Source organism: Alosa sapidissima, chromosome 23, assembly GCF_018492685.1.
Source record: "Alosa sapidissima isolate fAloSap1 chromosome 23, fAloSap1.pri, whole genome shotgun sequence".
In the NCBI taxonomy this organism is placed as follows: domain Eukaryota; kingdom Metazoa; phylum Chordata; class Actinopteri; order Clupeiformes; family Clupeidae; genus Alosa; species Alosa sapidissima.
In genome coordinates, this window is record NC_055979.1 from 12,221,733 (window position 1) to 12,238,282 (window position 16,550).

The window sequence follows — 16,550 nt, forward strand, 5'->3', positions numbered from 1 at the left end:
TCTTTGTGCCCCCCTGTGAAGTTCCCGACAGTCCTGAATGAAAGCGGCGATGAATATTCAAAGGGAGTTGTGTGAGCTGAGCTAGTACTCACCACTGTGAATCCGCAGGTGCTCCTTCAGATGGTGCTTGTATTTGAAGGCCTTGCCACACTCGGTGCATTTGAACTTGCGGTTGCCAGCCCCCTGGTTCAGCATTGGGTGCTGTGGAGAGAGAGAGAGAGAGAGAGAGAGAGAGAGAGAGAGAGAGAGAGAAGGGCTGCGTAAGCTCAAGTCAAACAGAGCCGAGCAAAGAGTTCAGTAAATAATCACAATCAGCTGTCGCCTGACAAGCCAAATGGCTCGTGATGCGTCGCAGCAGCATCTTTGCCATTCTACTTCCAGTTCCGTTGAGCCGAAGTGCGACCGTGATGAGAGAGCGAATGCTCATACCTTTTAATTTCCTGGCAAACAGAATCAGGCAAGTTTGCCTGTAGAGTTTGGCAGAGCAGATTGGGTGGGAAAAAAAGTAATGAAATAAAAAGGTCCTTTTTAAAAGCGTTTTTCCCTCATTAGAGACAGCGATCTGATCTTCTTTGTTCATTTAACATAATCGCTGGTGAGAGATGTGAATATTTTATAAACTCTCTCTCTCTCTGCACACCTGGGTGTGACCTTAATTACTCAGGAACGTATGCAGAAATAAATATCACAAATGTTCTTAATTGACGGGAGAATTTAAAGACCATTTAAACCTTCAAACATCTCCTTTAATAATCTGAAAATACACCAAATAGGACGGGCCTTGATTTGCTGTTCAAAGGTAAACAAACGCCGAGGCCCCTGTGCGAATTTGCAATTCAAAGGAGTCCTCTGCAAATCATAATATAATAGTAATAACGGCAACAATAACAGGCGTGCGCGCGTAAACTGGGAGGGGGTGCACCAGGCGTGCACAATTAATGCAGAGTGGGAGGTGAGCATGTTAAACGGTTAGGAAATACAAAAGATCTCGACACACAGAGCAAGACGGAGGAAGAGACAGAGAGAGAAAGAGCGAGAGAGAGGGAGGGAAAAGAAAGAGAGAGAGAGAGAGAGAGAGAGAGAGAAACAGTTCCCTGATCCAGGCTGACAACTGCTGGGGAGTGCTGACTCTGCCCGCATTCCTGGGGAGACAGATGGCATTACGCGGGACACAGGCAGGATTGTTCAAACAGCAGCAACCTTCAGAGATCAAGCGGGAGCCGCGGCGGACACCCCAGCGCCAGCCAGGGACCAGCGAGAGACCAGGGACCCCGCCGCTCGCATGTTGCTGAGTTGCATAAACAAACAGCAACAGCTGCTTTGTGCCCCCCCTCTCGCCACCAACACTAAAACCACCACCACCACCATGCACACTGCCATCGCCACAAAAAAACACCAGCCACCTCCCCCCGTGCTGCCTGTCCCTCTCATACGTCAGACTTAACTCTGTGGATGGCAGCGTAGTTCAGATGTACCACCGTTAACTTGATCCCAAAGCCTGCCACTGATAATTGGGACTGAATGGCATATGAACATGACGGGTGTTTTGTTTTTTTTTTATGACCCAGTTGGCCCTGTGTGACTCAGAGATGATAAGTAAGTGGGGGGAGTGCTCTTGCAGATTCCTTTCTGTTTACATTCGATTGACAGGCAGTGAGTAATATTTCATCTTAATTAGTGGAGACTCATTGAGAGGATCTGATATAAATAGACCACTGGAGCAAAGATACAAGGGGAAAAAAAGATTATATAACCTTACACAGAAGCTTTTCCCTTTTCCCTTAATATAGAACAAATTGGGATAACAGACAGGAAGTGCTAAATAAGGAAGGGTTTCACCATGTAACATTCGCAATATTCGCGCGAGGAGAGGGAAAGGTCAAGCGTGGATATCCCGGGGCAAATTGCCAGTCAACTGGACACTGACTTCCACCTAGTATGATTTAAAGCATGATAGCAGCTAATGTGCCGGGCTGGGGGAAGCACACAAGGGACCTTTCATCAGGAAAGTCTTTCAAGACGCCGGAGACACACACACAGGCAGAGCCAACAAACAGGCACTAATGTGGGGATTAGTGACGAACAGGGACCAGAATGGACCATCTGTCAGGCGGGGGGATGTCAGTGTGCTGGGCCAGGTGAGTTAGGGTGATTGACACAACACTGTTCCTGACCAAAAAAAAAATCAAACTGTTCTGTATAAAAAGGCTTTGTGTAATTATATAAGGAGGAAATAAATGAAAAATTACTAAAGTAAAAATGTAAGTAAAGACCTAGGAATGTGGAATGCTTGTGTATTTTAATATCAACACTGAGTGTTTCATAACTTATTTATCCATTCAGACAAGGTATGGGTACCTGTGTACATTTATTTAAATGTATGTGTGTGTGTGTGTGTGTGTGTTTAGGTGTCATGTATCACACACACATTGACTCATGTAATCCGCCTTGTAAAAGTTTCATGTTTTTGAAACCCTGGCACCTAGCAGGAGCTCATGTCAGCCCCTGTTTAACATATCTACATGGCAGGGTTTATTTTAAATAACATAAAATATTTCATATGAAGTGAAGTTAAAGAGCAGATAAAATGTCTAAATTGGAAATTAACACAATCAGTCTATCGTGAACATAAGACTGCAAAACCATATCAAGGGAGGCCATCAAAAAACCATTTAGGGCCTCAATTAGAGCTATTACCATTAACCCCTTAACGCCTGCTGTCATAAATATGCGACAAACCGTTTGACTTAAAAAGATCTGCATCTTCAAAATGCCATGAAAAATTAATAATGATTGCCAATCAGAATGATATCTTTCCTCTGAGGGACTATAGAGCATTAGGTCTAGAGTAAAGAGAAAGGGAGCGGAACACTGGGAACACAGGAGCAATGAAGCAGTCTTTAATAATAACAACAAAAACAACAACAAAAAACACCACAAATAAATAAATAAGTGACATATGGCATATGACTCTCACCTGATCTCTTCCTGGCTTGTGCGTTGCCATATGTCGCTCGAGCTGGGTGCGGTAAGCAAACGTGTAGTTGCACAGTGGGCAGGCGAAGTTCTCCTCGTTCTTCTCATGGCGGTACTTGATGTGCTCCTTAAGCGATGTCAAACGCTTGTAGCCCCGGTCACAGTAGGGGCAGGTCAGCAGTTGCGCGAAAGCATCTGGAGTTCCAGGTGGTAGGTCTGTGCAGGGGAGTCGGGGCCAGGGGGAAAGGGGGGTGGACGGAGGGATAGAGAGGGAAGGGGGGAGGAGGGAGGGAGAGAGAAAGAGAGAGAGAGAGAGAGAGAGAGCCAAAAGGTCAAGAAAATCAATGGCAGCTAACGGGCGAACTGCCCGGAATGGTATGGGAGGTATCTCTGCAATCTGCTTCACCGAGTGCCATCGTTTGAGCCTGGCACCCGTGCCCACAACACACACACACACACACACACACTTATGCATGCATGAGCACACAGACACACACATTCAAACACACACGCACATACACACATGAACACTGGCACACACAGACACACCACAAATACACAAGTACAGTACACCAACCCAGATAGACTGTATACCCATGGCATTAAAGTAAGCCAAGGAAATGGCCTACTTAAAGAGTCTATATGAATTTTGACTTTGCTTCCTCACACTTCTGAATGCTTAAATAGACCCATAGGGTCAATTACAAGTCCCTTTAACATAATATCACATTTCTTCATTTTTATTAAAAATAAGGAATTTCTAAGTTTCTTGGGCTTAGACATATCAATCAAATCTGTGAATCTGCATATGTCTAACATTTTTTTCCCTCCTCAGCTTATTCCAGCACTCTTTCCTAATTGCTTTTAAGTGGCTTCCTCATTGCAATTCTCCACACTTTCATCATACTTGAAGTATGTTTGGTGGATCTAATCTAGCCCAATCCCACCTCCCCAGTGTGAGTGGTGAGGAGAGGGAGAGAGCAAGAGACAGAGAGAGAGTCGGGGGGGAGAGAGACAGAGAAAGAGAGAGAGAGAGAGAGAGAGAGAAAGAGAGACAGAGAGAGAGAGAGAGAGAGAGAGAGAGAGAGAGAGGGAGAGGTACCCTATCTGATTGCAGCCGGTGCTGGCAGCTGCTGCTCCAGGAGCTGCTAGGTAAACACGGAGGCATCCGGCAAATCCGTGAGACCAACAGCTGCCCATGTCACTGAAGTCACGGCTGTCTGTGTGTGTGTGTGTGTGTGTGTGTGTGTGTGTGTGTGTGTGTGTGTGTGTGTGTGTGCGCGCGTGTTTGTCCTCATCTCAGGATTCTTACCATTCTCCTCCTGGCCGTTGGCTTCGGGCGTGCCCAGGCGGGACAGTTCTTCAGGGGCTTCTGGGTAAATGATGGCCGTGTCCCCGCGCTGGAGATACTCGGCTATACTGACCACGTGGCTCTCGCTGTCGTCCAGCTTGCGTTTGGCAAAGAACTCCTCGAAGTCTGAAGTGCAATCAACATTCTTAACTGCAAGATAGGAGAAGAGGGGCAAGGGGGGGGGGGGGTTAAGGTGGAGTGAGGATGAGAATTGGATTTTTTCCCCCTCTTCCTGAAAAATGTAGCGTTGGAGGACAGCGACGGAAACACACAGAGCTCTAAATGTGATAAAAACAACTAAGAAAAACATTAAGGTAGTAGTTGGGCAAGGATACGTCTAAATTACTGTGCTCCATTGTCACTTAATGGCCACTAAAATAAGAAATATGAGTTAATCTAAAGAGAGTACCATTTGAATTGTGGAAAAGCTTTTACAGAGAAACCTTTTTAGTAGAAACGTATTGCCACTCAGACGACGAGGAAATCACGTTTGCCTTGATTACCCACATAACTTCTGATTTTGGTAATCAAAATACCAAACGGGCTCGTGTTAGATTATGATGTTTCAATTCTAAATAGTTTTGATATCAGGAGACGCACAGCGATCCAATAGTAAATTACAGTTAAAGCCTTTCGATGACTCTATTTACATACAGAGAAACAGCTGTATTGGATGTCTTATTCACGGTGAGCACCATAATGAGGCTACAGGATTGAACTGCAGCTCTGTGAGGGCCCTGTTGGGCAAATAAAAAAAGGACACATACACACACACACACACACACACACACACACACACACACACACACACACACACACACACACAGACAAACACACAAACGGGCTAGACACACACTGGTGTATTGACTGAGGCCAAGAGAAGGAAGTCCCCCTGTAAGATTCACTGAGTATGTTGTGTTTTGCGCTCTCTTTCAGGCCTTTGGGGATGCCTGGCATCGTTGAGGAGAGATGGCTTGCTCTCATTGCAAAACCAAGCAAATGTAACACACAGACACACCACACACACACACACACACACACACACACACACACATACACACTGACTTCATTAACAAGGAAGGGAGAGGGTTCTACTGGTTCACAACATCAACGGGTGTACAGTCCAAAACCCATCCCTCTCTTGGCGCCTGACAAGTTGACATTGAGAGACTGCATTATGGACATTTTACACAGGATGCCATTATTCTGTCAGTCTTGTCTCCTGACTAGATCAGCCATTAAGGCTATGCATCAGGAAAAAAAAAAACATTAATTATAAGGAGACAAGAATATCAAGTCTAATTTTATTAGCTACCTTTTAATTAGATGCTGTTCGAGGCAAAGGTAAATTGTGTATCGCAGTTTGCTAGACAGTAAACATTTTATGGCCTAATTTGTGAAAGGTCAAGGTGGGGGAATGTGTTGTTGTCAAAAATGTCTTGAAAATGTCAAAGTGCCAATGGATCTTTTAAATCACAGGCATGGAACAGTAAAACTAGGCCACATAATTTCATACAATCTCATTATATGACCTGTGTGTGTAATGTTTATGCATCATGTAACACTATTATGGCGGACAAAAGGGAGCGGAAATTTCTTGCAATGCATCTGGATTTCATTGTGGGATTCACAACTTGCATTTGGACAAATTAATATACTTTAATACTCTCATTGTTGCCTGATTTAAAAGTACATGAACTAAACAAATCGAATTTAGACCAAATTTGATTTTGGCCTGAAATTTGATTTAGGAAGTAGAAGCAGCAGTGAAGATGAGCCCACCCCCCCCCAAAAAAAAAGCCCTCTGCCCGTGTGGGCATTCCATAGTGAAAAACAGAAAGAGAAAAATAGGTAAAAAAGAGAGAAAAAGAATACATGAAACTAGGAGGCGTCATGGCGACAACTTGTCTTGAGTTCCATGCCATACACCAATCTAGTGGTGGATTTCCACTGTAGTTAAAAACCACTTTTTATAAGCGGAAACATCCAAAACGACATTTCCATGAAAGGACACACCAACACCCCCACCCCAACCACACACACACACACACACACTCACACACCAACCATTTCAGCCGCAAGAGACGGGGCAGTACCTACAACATTGCTAGATCAAGGGAAAGATTCACATTTTGGCATTGCATGCTTACTCAAGCCAGCCTTAGCCAATGAGGGGCAGCCCTGATGATATCATGGAAAGAGACCTTAATGCCCACGAGGATTGTGGGAGGAATTCAGATTCATTTACTTAATTAAAAATGACAGGTAGGGTTTGGTTCCAGTGTAACAACAACAAAATAAGGGTACGGGGCCACAAACACAAACCAAACACACACACACACACACACACACACACAACTGCACTGTGGACTTGCTTACCTGTACCGTTTCCAACTGTTTGAAGAGTGGCATCAGGCCCCATAGTGTCAAAGTCATCTTTCATTTCATCTGCAGGGGTAAACAGAGAGAGAAAGAGAGAGAGAGAGAGAGAGAGGGGGGGGGGGGGGGGGGGGGTTGTCATTCGGTGTCAGAGCGTACCATCCAGCAGAGAGCTTTGCTTTACAATGACGCCTTCATACTAAGGTACAGAGCAATAAAAGGATGGCTGTGTTGCGCTGTGTGCCGGGTCCTTTGTTCAGAGGGGGTGGGCTGGGGTTGGAGGGGGGGTTCTTAATGAATGCTATCATCTGGACCAGACAGAGACTTATTTACCTTAAACATGACAACAAGCAGCAAAGGAGAAAAACAGCTACCCCCTCCACACACACACACACACACACATCCACATCTATGTGCAAACACACACTCTCTCTCTCTCACACACACACACACACACACACACACACACACACACACACACACACATACACACACACACACACACACACAGCCACACACACAACAAGCCCCAGCTCCCTGAGCAAAACAGAGAGATTAATTGAAGACACACTGTCCACCTGAGCAATCAGAGGAGAGGAAAGCGGAAACATGCACAAAGGGCGCCGTTGTCATCCCCTCTCTCCTCGAGGCCAGGATGCTAGGAGGAGGAGGAAGAGGGGGATGACAGAAAAGAAGTAGAAGAAGAGGAGGAGGAAGAGAAGGAGGAGAAAAAAAGAGTGAAGCCCCTTCCAGCAGCGTACTATAGTTCTAATTTGGCCCTGTTTCGGTACTGAATTGGCTTGAATGTGTTCCCGCCTCCCGTCAACTGGGTGGTTGTTCTACTACCGCGTGACCTTTTACAGTCCTCACCATCAATCAGCCTAATGCACGCTGTCTACGGCCAGCCAATGCAGTCGGTGCTGGCGTGGCGGACCGCAGCGTAGGTAAGACACATAAATAACTGCACGCACGCTTGTCTGAAGCCCCAACCAGCTTCTGTAAACAGACTAGGAACATCTCCTGACGCCGGTGGAGGTCAGAGAATGAAGGGGAGGGTGTGTGGTTGGGGGGGGGGGGGGGGGGGGGGTTACCGCGGATACTGTAGACAGAGATGCTACTGTTGGTCGGACAGAGGAAATTAACTTAGACAAGTCCTCCCTTTTCCGCTCTGTCTTTAGAAATTAAATCAAGGTATGCGAAGATGGGGACTCATAATAAATATGACTTTTGTGTCTGATCGTCCCTAGCTTACTCGTGATCCCTGCTATGAGTCACAAGAGTCCTGCGGTTGCAGCCGTGCTTCCCCTGAGCTTGCCATCACGCAGAATAGGAGCATTCTCCTCCACCGACATCGACTTCTTGAGTGCCGTTTGTCGGAGTAAAATAACTCCCTTATTATTTCACTAATCATAGAAATTGTGTGCATTTTATGGAGTTTTGTAAGGCAATTTAATCAATGTTAAAAGTGAGAAATGAGTTTGTTTTGTTTTTAAGTCATGTAGAATGACATATGACACATATCAGCACTCATAAAATGTTTTTTTTTTTTTAAGTTCTAATGATATTTAGCAAGAATGTTGATTGGCATTACTTGTGAAAGGAACACCATTTCACAGTGCAGAAAAATAAAATGATTCTGTTGCCATTTAAGTTTCATTTATGGAAAGCTATTTATTTAAATTTCTGGCAAAGGACGCAGGGGGGGAAAGACTGTTGTTTTCATGCTTCCTTAGAAACATTCCAATCATTAAGTGACGGCTTGTGGTAGCCCACTCTTGAAGAGAAAGCTGTTTCCCTTCTGCACTAAACAGATAAAACAGCACTAGCTTTAGAGAAGAAAACATGGGCTCACTTGGAAGGGAAAAAAGTACAAACTTTCCCTTGACATGGAGCTTGACTGAAGAGAGAAACTTGCCAGCTAACTAGATTTTTTTTAGTGCATTTGTTCATTTGTATGAAATGAACAAATGGCCTCAAAGCAGCACCTCTAGACAGGACTCTTCCCCTGACTGAACTGCTCTCGTCACACATAAGTAAAAGGGAACGATTAAAAAGAAATAACTAAATGTACACTACGCAAAAATAAGAAATAAACACGGGGTGTGGATATAGTGGTTAAAGTGAAGTGGCAGTGTGAGCGCTGCTGCTTCTCCACTGTGCGGTTCGCTGAACGCTAATAAACCCAGCGTTCGCTCGCTCGCTCTCTCAGCCACTTTCTCCTGGTCAGTAAAATGGCAGACCAGACAAATTTACATTTCTTCCCCTTCTACCCTCCTCCTCTTTCATTTGAGCACTCAAGGTAATCCTATTTCACCGGATAGTTTGGAGAGTGACTCAGGGAGATGAGCAGGGGAATTACCTACAGACTCTTTCTGCCTGCCTCCGAGACACTTCTCAACTGGAACTTAAATAAAGTTGAACAGTTCAGGTAGGAGGACAAGCCTCCAGTAGGAGGTAGGCTTAGACCACTAACACCTCTCCTTTCACTCTCTCTCTCACTCACTCATTCTCTCTCTCTCTCTCGCTGGCCTCCGTGAAGAGGGGGGAGTAGAAGAAAGACTCCCTTAACAGTGTTTTGGCCCCAGAGCCAAACTGTGTTGGTTGGAGAAAAGGGAGAGTTTTATTGTCTGAGAGGTTGGGGTGAGTTGACAGTCTGCTGTGTAAGCCTCTACCTGATAAATCAGAGCTGTGTGTGTGTATGTGTGTGTATGTGTGTGTGTGTGTGTGTGTGTGTGTGTGTGTGTGTGTGTGTGTGTGTGTGTGTGTGTGTGTGTGTGTGTGAGGTATGCACCTAAGGCAGGACACTGTTTGACTTTCTGCCCCAACCCTGGAGGTGTCCAGAATACCTTTCCCCCCGCCATAATTCCACCTATTTACTTAACGTCATTGATGCTGTTTATTTTGAAAACATTCCATTTTTTATGGCCGAGTTACCATTGGAACCGAGCGCAGTGAAAACAAGACGTCTCTCTATTCTTGTTATTTCTTTGAATATCCTTGAACAGTCTGGAGAAGAAAAAAAATGAGGGGAGAGTTAGTGTGTGTGTCTATGTGTGTGTGTGTGTGTCTATGTGTGTGTGTGTGTGTATGTGTGTCTATGTGTGTCTATGTGTGTGTGTGTGTCTACAGTGTGTGTGTGTGTGTGTGGGTGGGTGGTGGTGGTGGTGGTGGGGGGGGGGGGGGGGTCAATGGTAGGGAGGAATGCAGGTGATTTATTTAAAATATCTGTCAGTGATAATGATGTCATGGTTTCCAGCACAAGTTGTCCACACCATTGTGAGATGAAAGAATGTCAAGGACGACTCCAAACACACAGGAGTGAAGTGCGATTGTGGCGGAGCTGGCTGAAAAAGGAACCGTAAGGAGCTCTGACCGTGCTCCTGCGCTCAAGACAGGGATCCTGTCAAAAGGGAGCCCGAGACAAGGCAGGAGAGCAGAGAGAGAGAGAGAGAGAGAGAGAGAGAGAGAGAGAGAGAAAGAGAGAGGAGGCAAGGGCTTATCTCAGGGTAAAGCTATGTGCTGAGGTATCACTGTAGACAGTGAGGCACCAGGAGTGAGAGAGAGACAGAGAGAGAGAGAGAGAGATAGATAGAGAAAGAAACAGAGAGAGAGAAACTTGGTGCCCACACTAACTTGGGAAGACGATTCCCTGCATCTCTCTGGTGAACTTCACTTTGCACAGAAATATGGCAGACGTTTCGTCACATGGGTAACATTTTATCTCAGAGTTGCAACACGCTGGAATTACAGACATTAAGGCACCAAGACTGTTTTCCTCTATCAAATCAACCAGCAGTCTTAAAAAAAGAACACACATACAAAAAAAATTTATGATTTATAAAGCATTTCTCAAGGAGTGCATCTCTCGGCTGGACTCTATTTGTTTAGCAACCAAGGCAAATAAGACAATGCTTGTGTCTTATGAGGACTTAGTGTTAATGGCAACATCCTGTAAGCCAAGCTCCTTTCAATAAATGTGCATTTTTTTTTGGAGCATATTAAATTTTTAGACTCCTGAAGCTCACCCCTCCCTCTCCCTTTTAGCACACTGCACGGCTAGTTCATTAGCAGAAATGAATAGCTAACACCGCCTCATTTAAATAGGGTGTCTTACATGAGTTCTCTCCACACTCTGTTTCTGTCACACGGCTGCAAGAATCATTGACTCTTATTATACATGTAAATGGCTATCATAAAAATAAAAATTTCATTTAAGATTGTTAATGACTTTTTCGGCAGTCTGGCTTCCTTTAATGGTTATCCTCTGCCCCTAATTAAAAGTATTTATCTTTCAAGCATCCATGACTTGGCCCCTCTCACCAATGATGCTTGGAGAAAAAATGTACAGTAAGGCACCAAAAGTTGGGGGGGTTGGGTGGGAGGCGAGGCGGGGGTTGTGTCTCCTGGCTCATATTAACTTAATTACAAATGGAGGTGTCTGCAAGCTGGGTGATGTCAGGAACGCACAGTGCTTCCACCATCCGCCGCAGTCATAACTCTAAACGTGCGTAATTATCATTTTAGGTGTCTTTTATCCATCACGGAGCAGCGTGCCGACGCGTCTATCTGACATTAGCCATCATGTCGCGTTGCTTGTGGCGTATCGCTATTGATGAATATAATTCGCTGTGATTTGTTCAATGAGGACTGCTTCCGCCTGAGCTGAGGGCTGATGCCTCGTTCTCTTCATGTGTGTGCTATACCACGAATAAGGCCAAGGTACAGTGCGGTGTGCGGTGTGTGTGTGTGTGTATGTGTGTGTGTGTGGTGTGTGTGTTTTGGTGCAGGTCGCAGACTCGACTGCACACAGGCCTTTTCTCGGCCTAGCCGTCGCTTGCGTTCACCGTCACGGTTGAGGCTAACATCTCCCGACTCTGCCCTCTCCTGTCACATCGTCGTACGTCAGGGGCTAGCGCTGCGGTCGGCGCTCTCATAGTTGCACGCCGGATGGAGGGACAGACGGTGGGGCGGGGCAGCGAGGGCCTGGTCATGATCTCATGACTGCTGAAACGCACCGGAAACGCCCTGGCCGCAACTCGGGGGACGAGGGAAGGGGCCATTGCGGGATGACGTGATGGATGAGGGCGGAGAAAGAGGAGAGGAAGGAGGAGAGGAAAGAGGACAGAAAAGAGGAGAGGAAACAAGTGGCGGTGGTACAGGAGACGTGAAATAAACTCACCAGTACCATCGACTGAGGCTCGCAGCATGTCGCTTTCGTGCCAGACGTGGTCGACCCCGCTGTCCCTCATGTCGTCGTCGTCGTCGTCGGGCTTGGTCAGCAGGGTGTGGCCGGCCAGCGGGGAGCCGGCCTCGTGGTTGGCCACGCTGATGGGACTGGCGGCGCCGTTCAGCAGGCCGTCCTCTTCGGACACCAGCAGCTTGTCGTCCTCCTCCGTCTCGGAACCGGTTTCTACCACGTTCTCATAGTTCAAGACTGCAGAGACAGAGAGAGAGAGAGAGAGAGAGAGAGAGAGAGAGAGAGAGAGAGAGAGAGAGAGAGAGAGAGAGAGAGAGAGAGAGAGAGAGAGAGAGAGAGAAAAACAGGTTAGTCCAGATCCTCCAGATTGCTGCCCACCACTGATGCTCTCTCAGAACAGACGCCTGTCTTGGAAGCAATTCTAGGGGTTAAAGCCCCCCCCTGCTAGAGGTCGCGATGCCCACTCCTGTCACCCTGGGCGCTGGTTCAAGCGCAAGCCGGCCGCTCCAGAGGACAACCCCACCCCACCCCACGCCCATGCCATGGGACTCTAAACTTCCCCGGTGTGCACCCAGCTGCCCCACAGGCGTGCCAAAATAGTGCATCATTCTCCGCACCCGCCACCGACTGCCACGGATGCCACTGGGCTGCACCTTTTTTTTCGCGACGCAAACATCAAACGCATTCTGCTGGTGTCTGGGATTCTCTGGAGTTTTGACAATTACGCACGACCGCGCTTCAGGTCCAGATTTAGGAGTAGGCTGCGCCACTCGGAGTAATCATATTAACATTCATTCATTCTTTCCATCCATCCATTCATCGATTCATTCCAGGATCCATTCATTTGCTTATTTATACTTTCAATTTCATCAGATTCATGTTCACTTTCAAAGGGCATATGCTTCGACTTCGACATATGACTTGAACTGGCAGGAAATTATTCCCAGCTGGTTCACATATGACCGAAAAATAATTAAATAATATTTAAAAAAAAAAACTTTAAACAGTCAGGTATGTGACACGACTTCGAACATTTCAAAGTCTCTTCTCTTTCTTTTTTAGCAGCGGCTCATTGTGTTTAGGGTTATTTTGTGAGGAGCTTAGGCGGAGGGGAGGAGAAGAGAAAGAAAAAAAAAAATGTCGCCCAGTCAAGACCCACATTAAAATAACTCACAAGTCGCAGCCTGTTTAATTCCGCGACACTTGGTCCCCGACACATGGCAGCTTGTCTTAAAATAGACAGCCTGTAAATAAGGTCTGTGAACTCAATTGAAGGTGGCTGCTTCTGAATTAGTCAGTCTGAGCATAGCACTGCAGGCCCGTGCACACACACACACACACACACACACACACACACACACTCAAGCAAGGCACATAAATTGTCCAATGGAGGAAGTCAAGTGCAGTATTACAAGAGTAAACATGTGGCATTAGCTCAAATGAAAGTAACATGATATCACACAGAGACACAAATACAAGAGTCACAAGTGCTTCACACACCTTGAACCTGTGGCACAACAGGCACTTGTGCTGAAATATCTTGGGAAATAATCTTTGTGCTGAAATATCTTGGGAAATAATCTTTTTTTTCTCTTTTCTCTTGTCTTGTTCTTCTTTTTTTCTTATGTGGGCAGAGAAATCAGAGAAAACTAATACATTTTCGGGTTCATTGTGAGCACTTGGTGGACACACTAAGGCTATTTCAAACAGTCAAATTTTGAGAGCCAAAAGCCAACCTTCAAATCCACAAGAAAGTGATTCATACCACTGTTTATGTTATACTAAGCTATACTTCAGTGCCTTGGATGCCTTGGTTGCTTGGTAATCCATCAATAACAGGAACCAAGGCAGTTTAGAACTATGCTCTGACTGGTTTTCCGGTTCCCTATTTTTTATTTATTTTTTAAATCTAAAAAAAAAAATCACAGGATGAGAAAAAAATTAAGGGCTGTGGTATGGACAAAAAAGATTACACTGCGTATATCTGTTAATAACATGATCTTGCCGTAATCCACGGGTCTGCACTTGCCTAGCGAACAACTGCACAACAGGTGCAAATTAAAATGAAAACGGCCGCGGACGGCGGGCCAGAGGATTCCGCTGACCTGGTTTGAATACCAATTGATGAAGGAAACAAAACCTTTTCAGGAGGTGTGACCACAAGGGCTTAGGCAAGTTCAGACTGGGTAATGCCCTCGGAGTGGGTGGAGGGGAGACAAGGAGGGCCAGGGGAAAGTGAGACATTCAGGCTCGCTGTGTGGTCCATATATATACCTTGACCACAATTGGTGGCGTGCTTTCACCATTATAATTTTTTTTTTCTCACTGCTGGCCTCCGTACTGCCCTCCCAACCCCACCCCCCAAACACACACACACAGACAAACACACACACATCGACCCACCCGACCGACCCCCAATCCAGAGGTTTAACCATTTCTTAGCTGTGAGATCCCAGAGCCCCCTTTTTCTCCCTCAGCTTTCTAAGGGTGTCCTCGCTAGGACTGGGGGTCCAGGAACAATGGGTCCAGGAGGCCTGGGAAGCTATCAGCCCGCCTCCTGAAAACCCTGATCCGGGCACAGAAAGTGAATAAAGGCCCCTGGAGAAGTGAATGAAATTATCTAAGGCTGGACAGCTCTTAAAAGGCTTTTCTCACCGAACCCCCACAAAAAAAAAAAAAAAAAACATGCCTTCTAGCGCCTTTCTTTTTTACGCTGTGCTGCGTAGCGTTGTAGAGGGCCACATCACAACCATGGGCCTTTCACTTCTGACTCCATATATTTAGAGGTGTGGGAAGAATGAGCAAAGACGAAAGGTGAAAGAAAGAGAGAACGAGAGAGAGAGAGAGAGAGAGGGGGAGGAAAAGGGTAGAATAACAAAGGAGCAAGTGGAAGATTAATAGAAACTGCTGGGATGTGAATATCTTGACACCACGAGGCACGGACAGGAGATGATCTCATGGCAGGGTCATTCGTGGAAAACATCTCTAACACTTCACCGCAAAGAAAAACAAACAACAGCCAAAAAGATGAAAAGACAAAAACAAAAACAAAACAACAAATTCCTAACGTTATACAAGCGACCGTGCTAAATGTAATACTGCAAACAAAGCTAATAAACAAAGGTGAACCACCTCATGGACATACTATAGTATGCTTACCACAGCTGTGCTATGTGCGAACTGCACCACTTGTTTGCCTAACAGGAAAAATACATGACTCAAGGCTTATTGGTGGCCGTGGTGAAGAAGTCTATCTGTTGGACGGTACTGCAGGGACTGCTGTTTTCTAACTGCTTCTAGCTGACGGGGGTGAGGTGTGTGTGTGTGCGTGTGTGTGTGTGTGTGTGGGTGTGTGGGAGGGGGGTGCCCTCCCACACAAAAGCGATACATTGTGCTGTTTGCTGTCAAGTCACACGGGCTGGGCCGAGTTGTCTCCAGTGTCCAGGCAAACGTGACTCTTCTCTCCCTGCCTGGCCTCATGACTCTGTCTCTCACTGTGTCTACTTCAAAATGCCTGAAGCGTTGATCAGGACAAATACAGAGTAACAGATTTGCTATCAGAGTGCTTATACTGTTGGAGGAGATGGAAGTTTTGATAAAACTGAAAAAAAAAAAAAGAAAAAACTTTGTGTCTACAAAAAGAATAAAGAAAGACAGGAAGACGAAAAAGGGAACTTTGACAAGTTGTGCGCATGGCAGAGGAAGAAGACAAAAAAAAAATATGTTGAGAAAGAGTGTATTGTTTCCGTGACAACTTTGACAGACGTTCCCTGTGAGCTGTAGGCTAGCAGCAGTATTGTGCTCCCAAACACAATAATTCTAACCTGCTCATGTCACAAGCCGCCACCATTCTCTTTCTGTGCTTCACCACTAATCAATCCATTGTGCTCCCGCGGCCGATGAAGGGACAAAAGAAACGATAATGTTTACTTCTCAGCCCAAGTTCACTTTTACATGACACTCTCCATTTTCCTCGCTCGTTGTCAGGGTGTCAGAGGCAACAAAGGCAATTATGTCTGACATCTTCTGACTGAAGCTACCTGTTTGATATTGCAGGGGCCCTTTCTCTGTTCGGCTTTTGATTTCAAGTAAATAAAAGGAACATCTCTCACTAGAATGTTAAAGATAATTAAAATGACACTCATAATTGCTCGACTCTCTCAGTTAATGTTAGGCTTAGGCCTCGGTAACATAACCCATTCAAAAGCTACAGAAATTAGCCTGTCACTGGGAAGAACATACAGGCTGCTTGACAATAACATATATTGTATTGATTATGACGACTAGCACCTTCAAGCATGGCTGTATGCTTGAGTAGGGAACAGATTGTGACTCATGGTAATCAAAATCTGGGGCCTTTCATCCTCAGAGGCGAAGCAAACACAAATACACAAAAAAAGTAAGTATTGTTGTCCGACTAAGTAGATACCACTGTGTGTGCTAAGAAGAGTTATAGAGGCATTCTTTGGACCATCTAATGTTAATTATCACTCAATACTCCTGTATTCAGGGGTGAATGAGAAACTACTGGCCCCTTAAAGTATTATTTGGTTCTTACAAGAATGGACACCATCACTCTCCACCACTTCCCTTTCTCCAGCAGTAAGAGCCTTTAAATACCAAGCCATTTGCATCTCTGGGAATATT

The 16,550-nt window shown here is 45.6% G+C and overlaps 1 protein-coding gene across 4 annotated transcripts in view; it reads right to left on the reverse strand.

Moving 5' to 3' along the window:
• Window positions 1-16,550, reverse strand: part of zeb2b (zinc finger E-box binding homeobox 2b) — an 84,323-nt gene that overhangs the window by 6,785 nt on the left and 60,988 nt on the right. For 3 of the 4 annotated variants that reach the window (XM_042080772.1, XM_042080769.1, XM_042080770.1), the window contains exons 3-7: window positions 11,886-12,143; window positions 6,707-6,775; window positions 4,289-4,477; window positions 2,978-3,192; window positions 93-201 (exon numbers count right to left, since the gene is read on the reverse strand). In XM_042080772.1, coding sequence (XP_041936706.1) covers window positions 93-201; window positions 2,978-3,192; window positions 4,289-4,477; window positions 6,707-6,775; window positions 11,886-12,143 — 840 coding nt within the window. The remainder of the gene's footprint in view (window positions 1-92; window positions 202-2,977; window positions 3,193-4,288; window positions 4,478-6,706; window positions 6,776-11,885; window positions 12,144-16,550) is intronic. The other variant, XM_042080771.1, reaches the window with a different exon arrangement.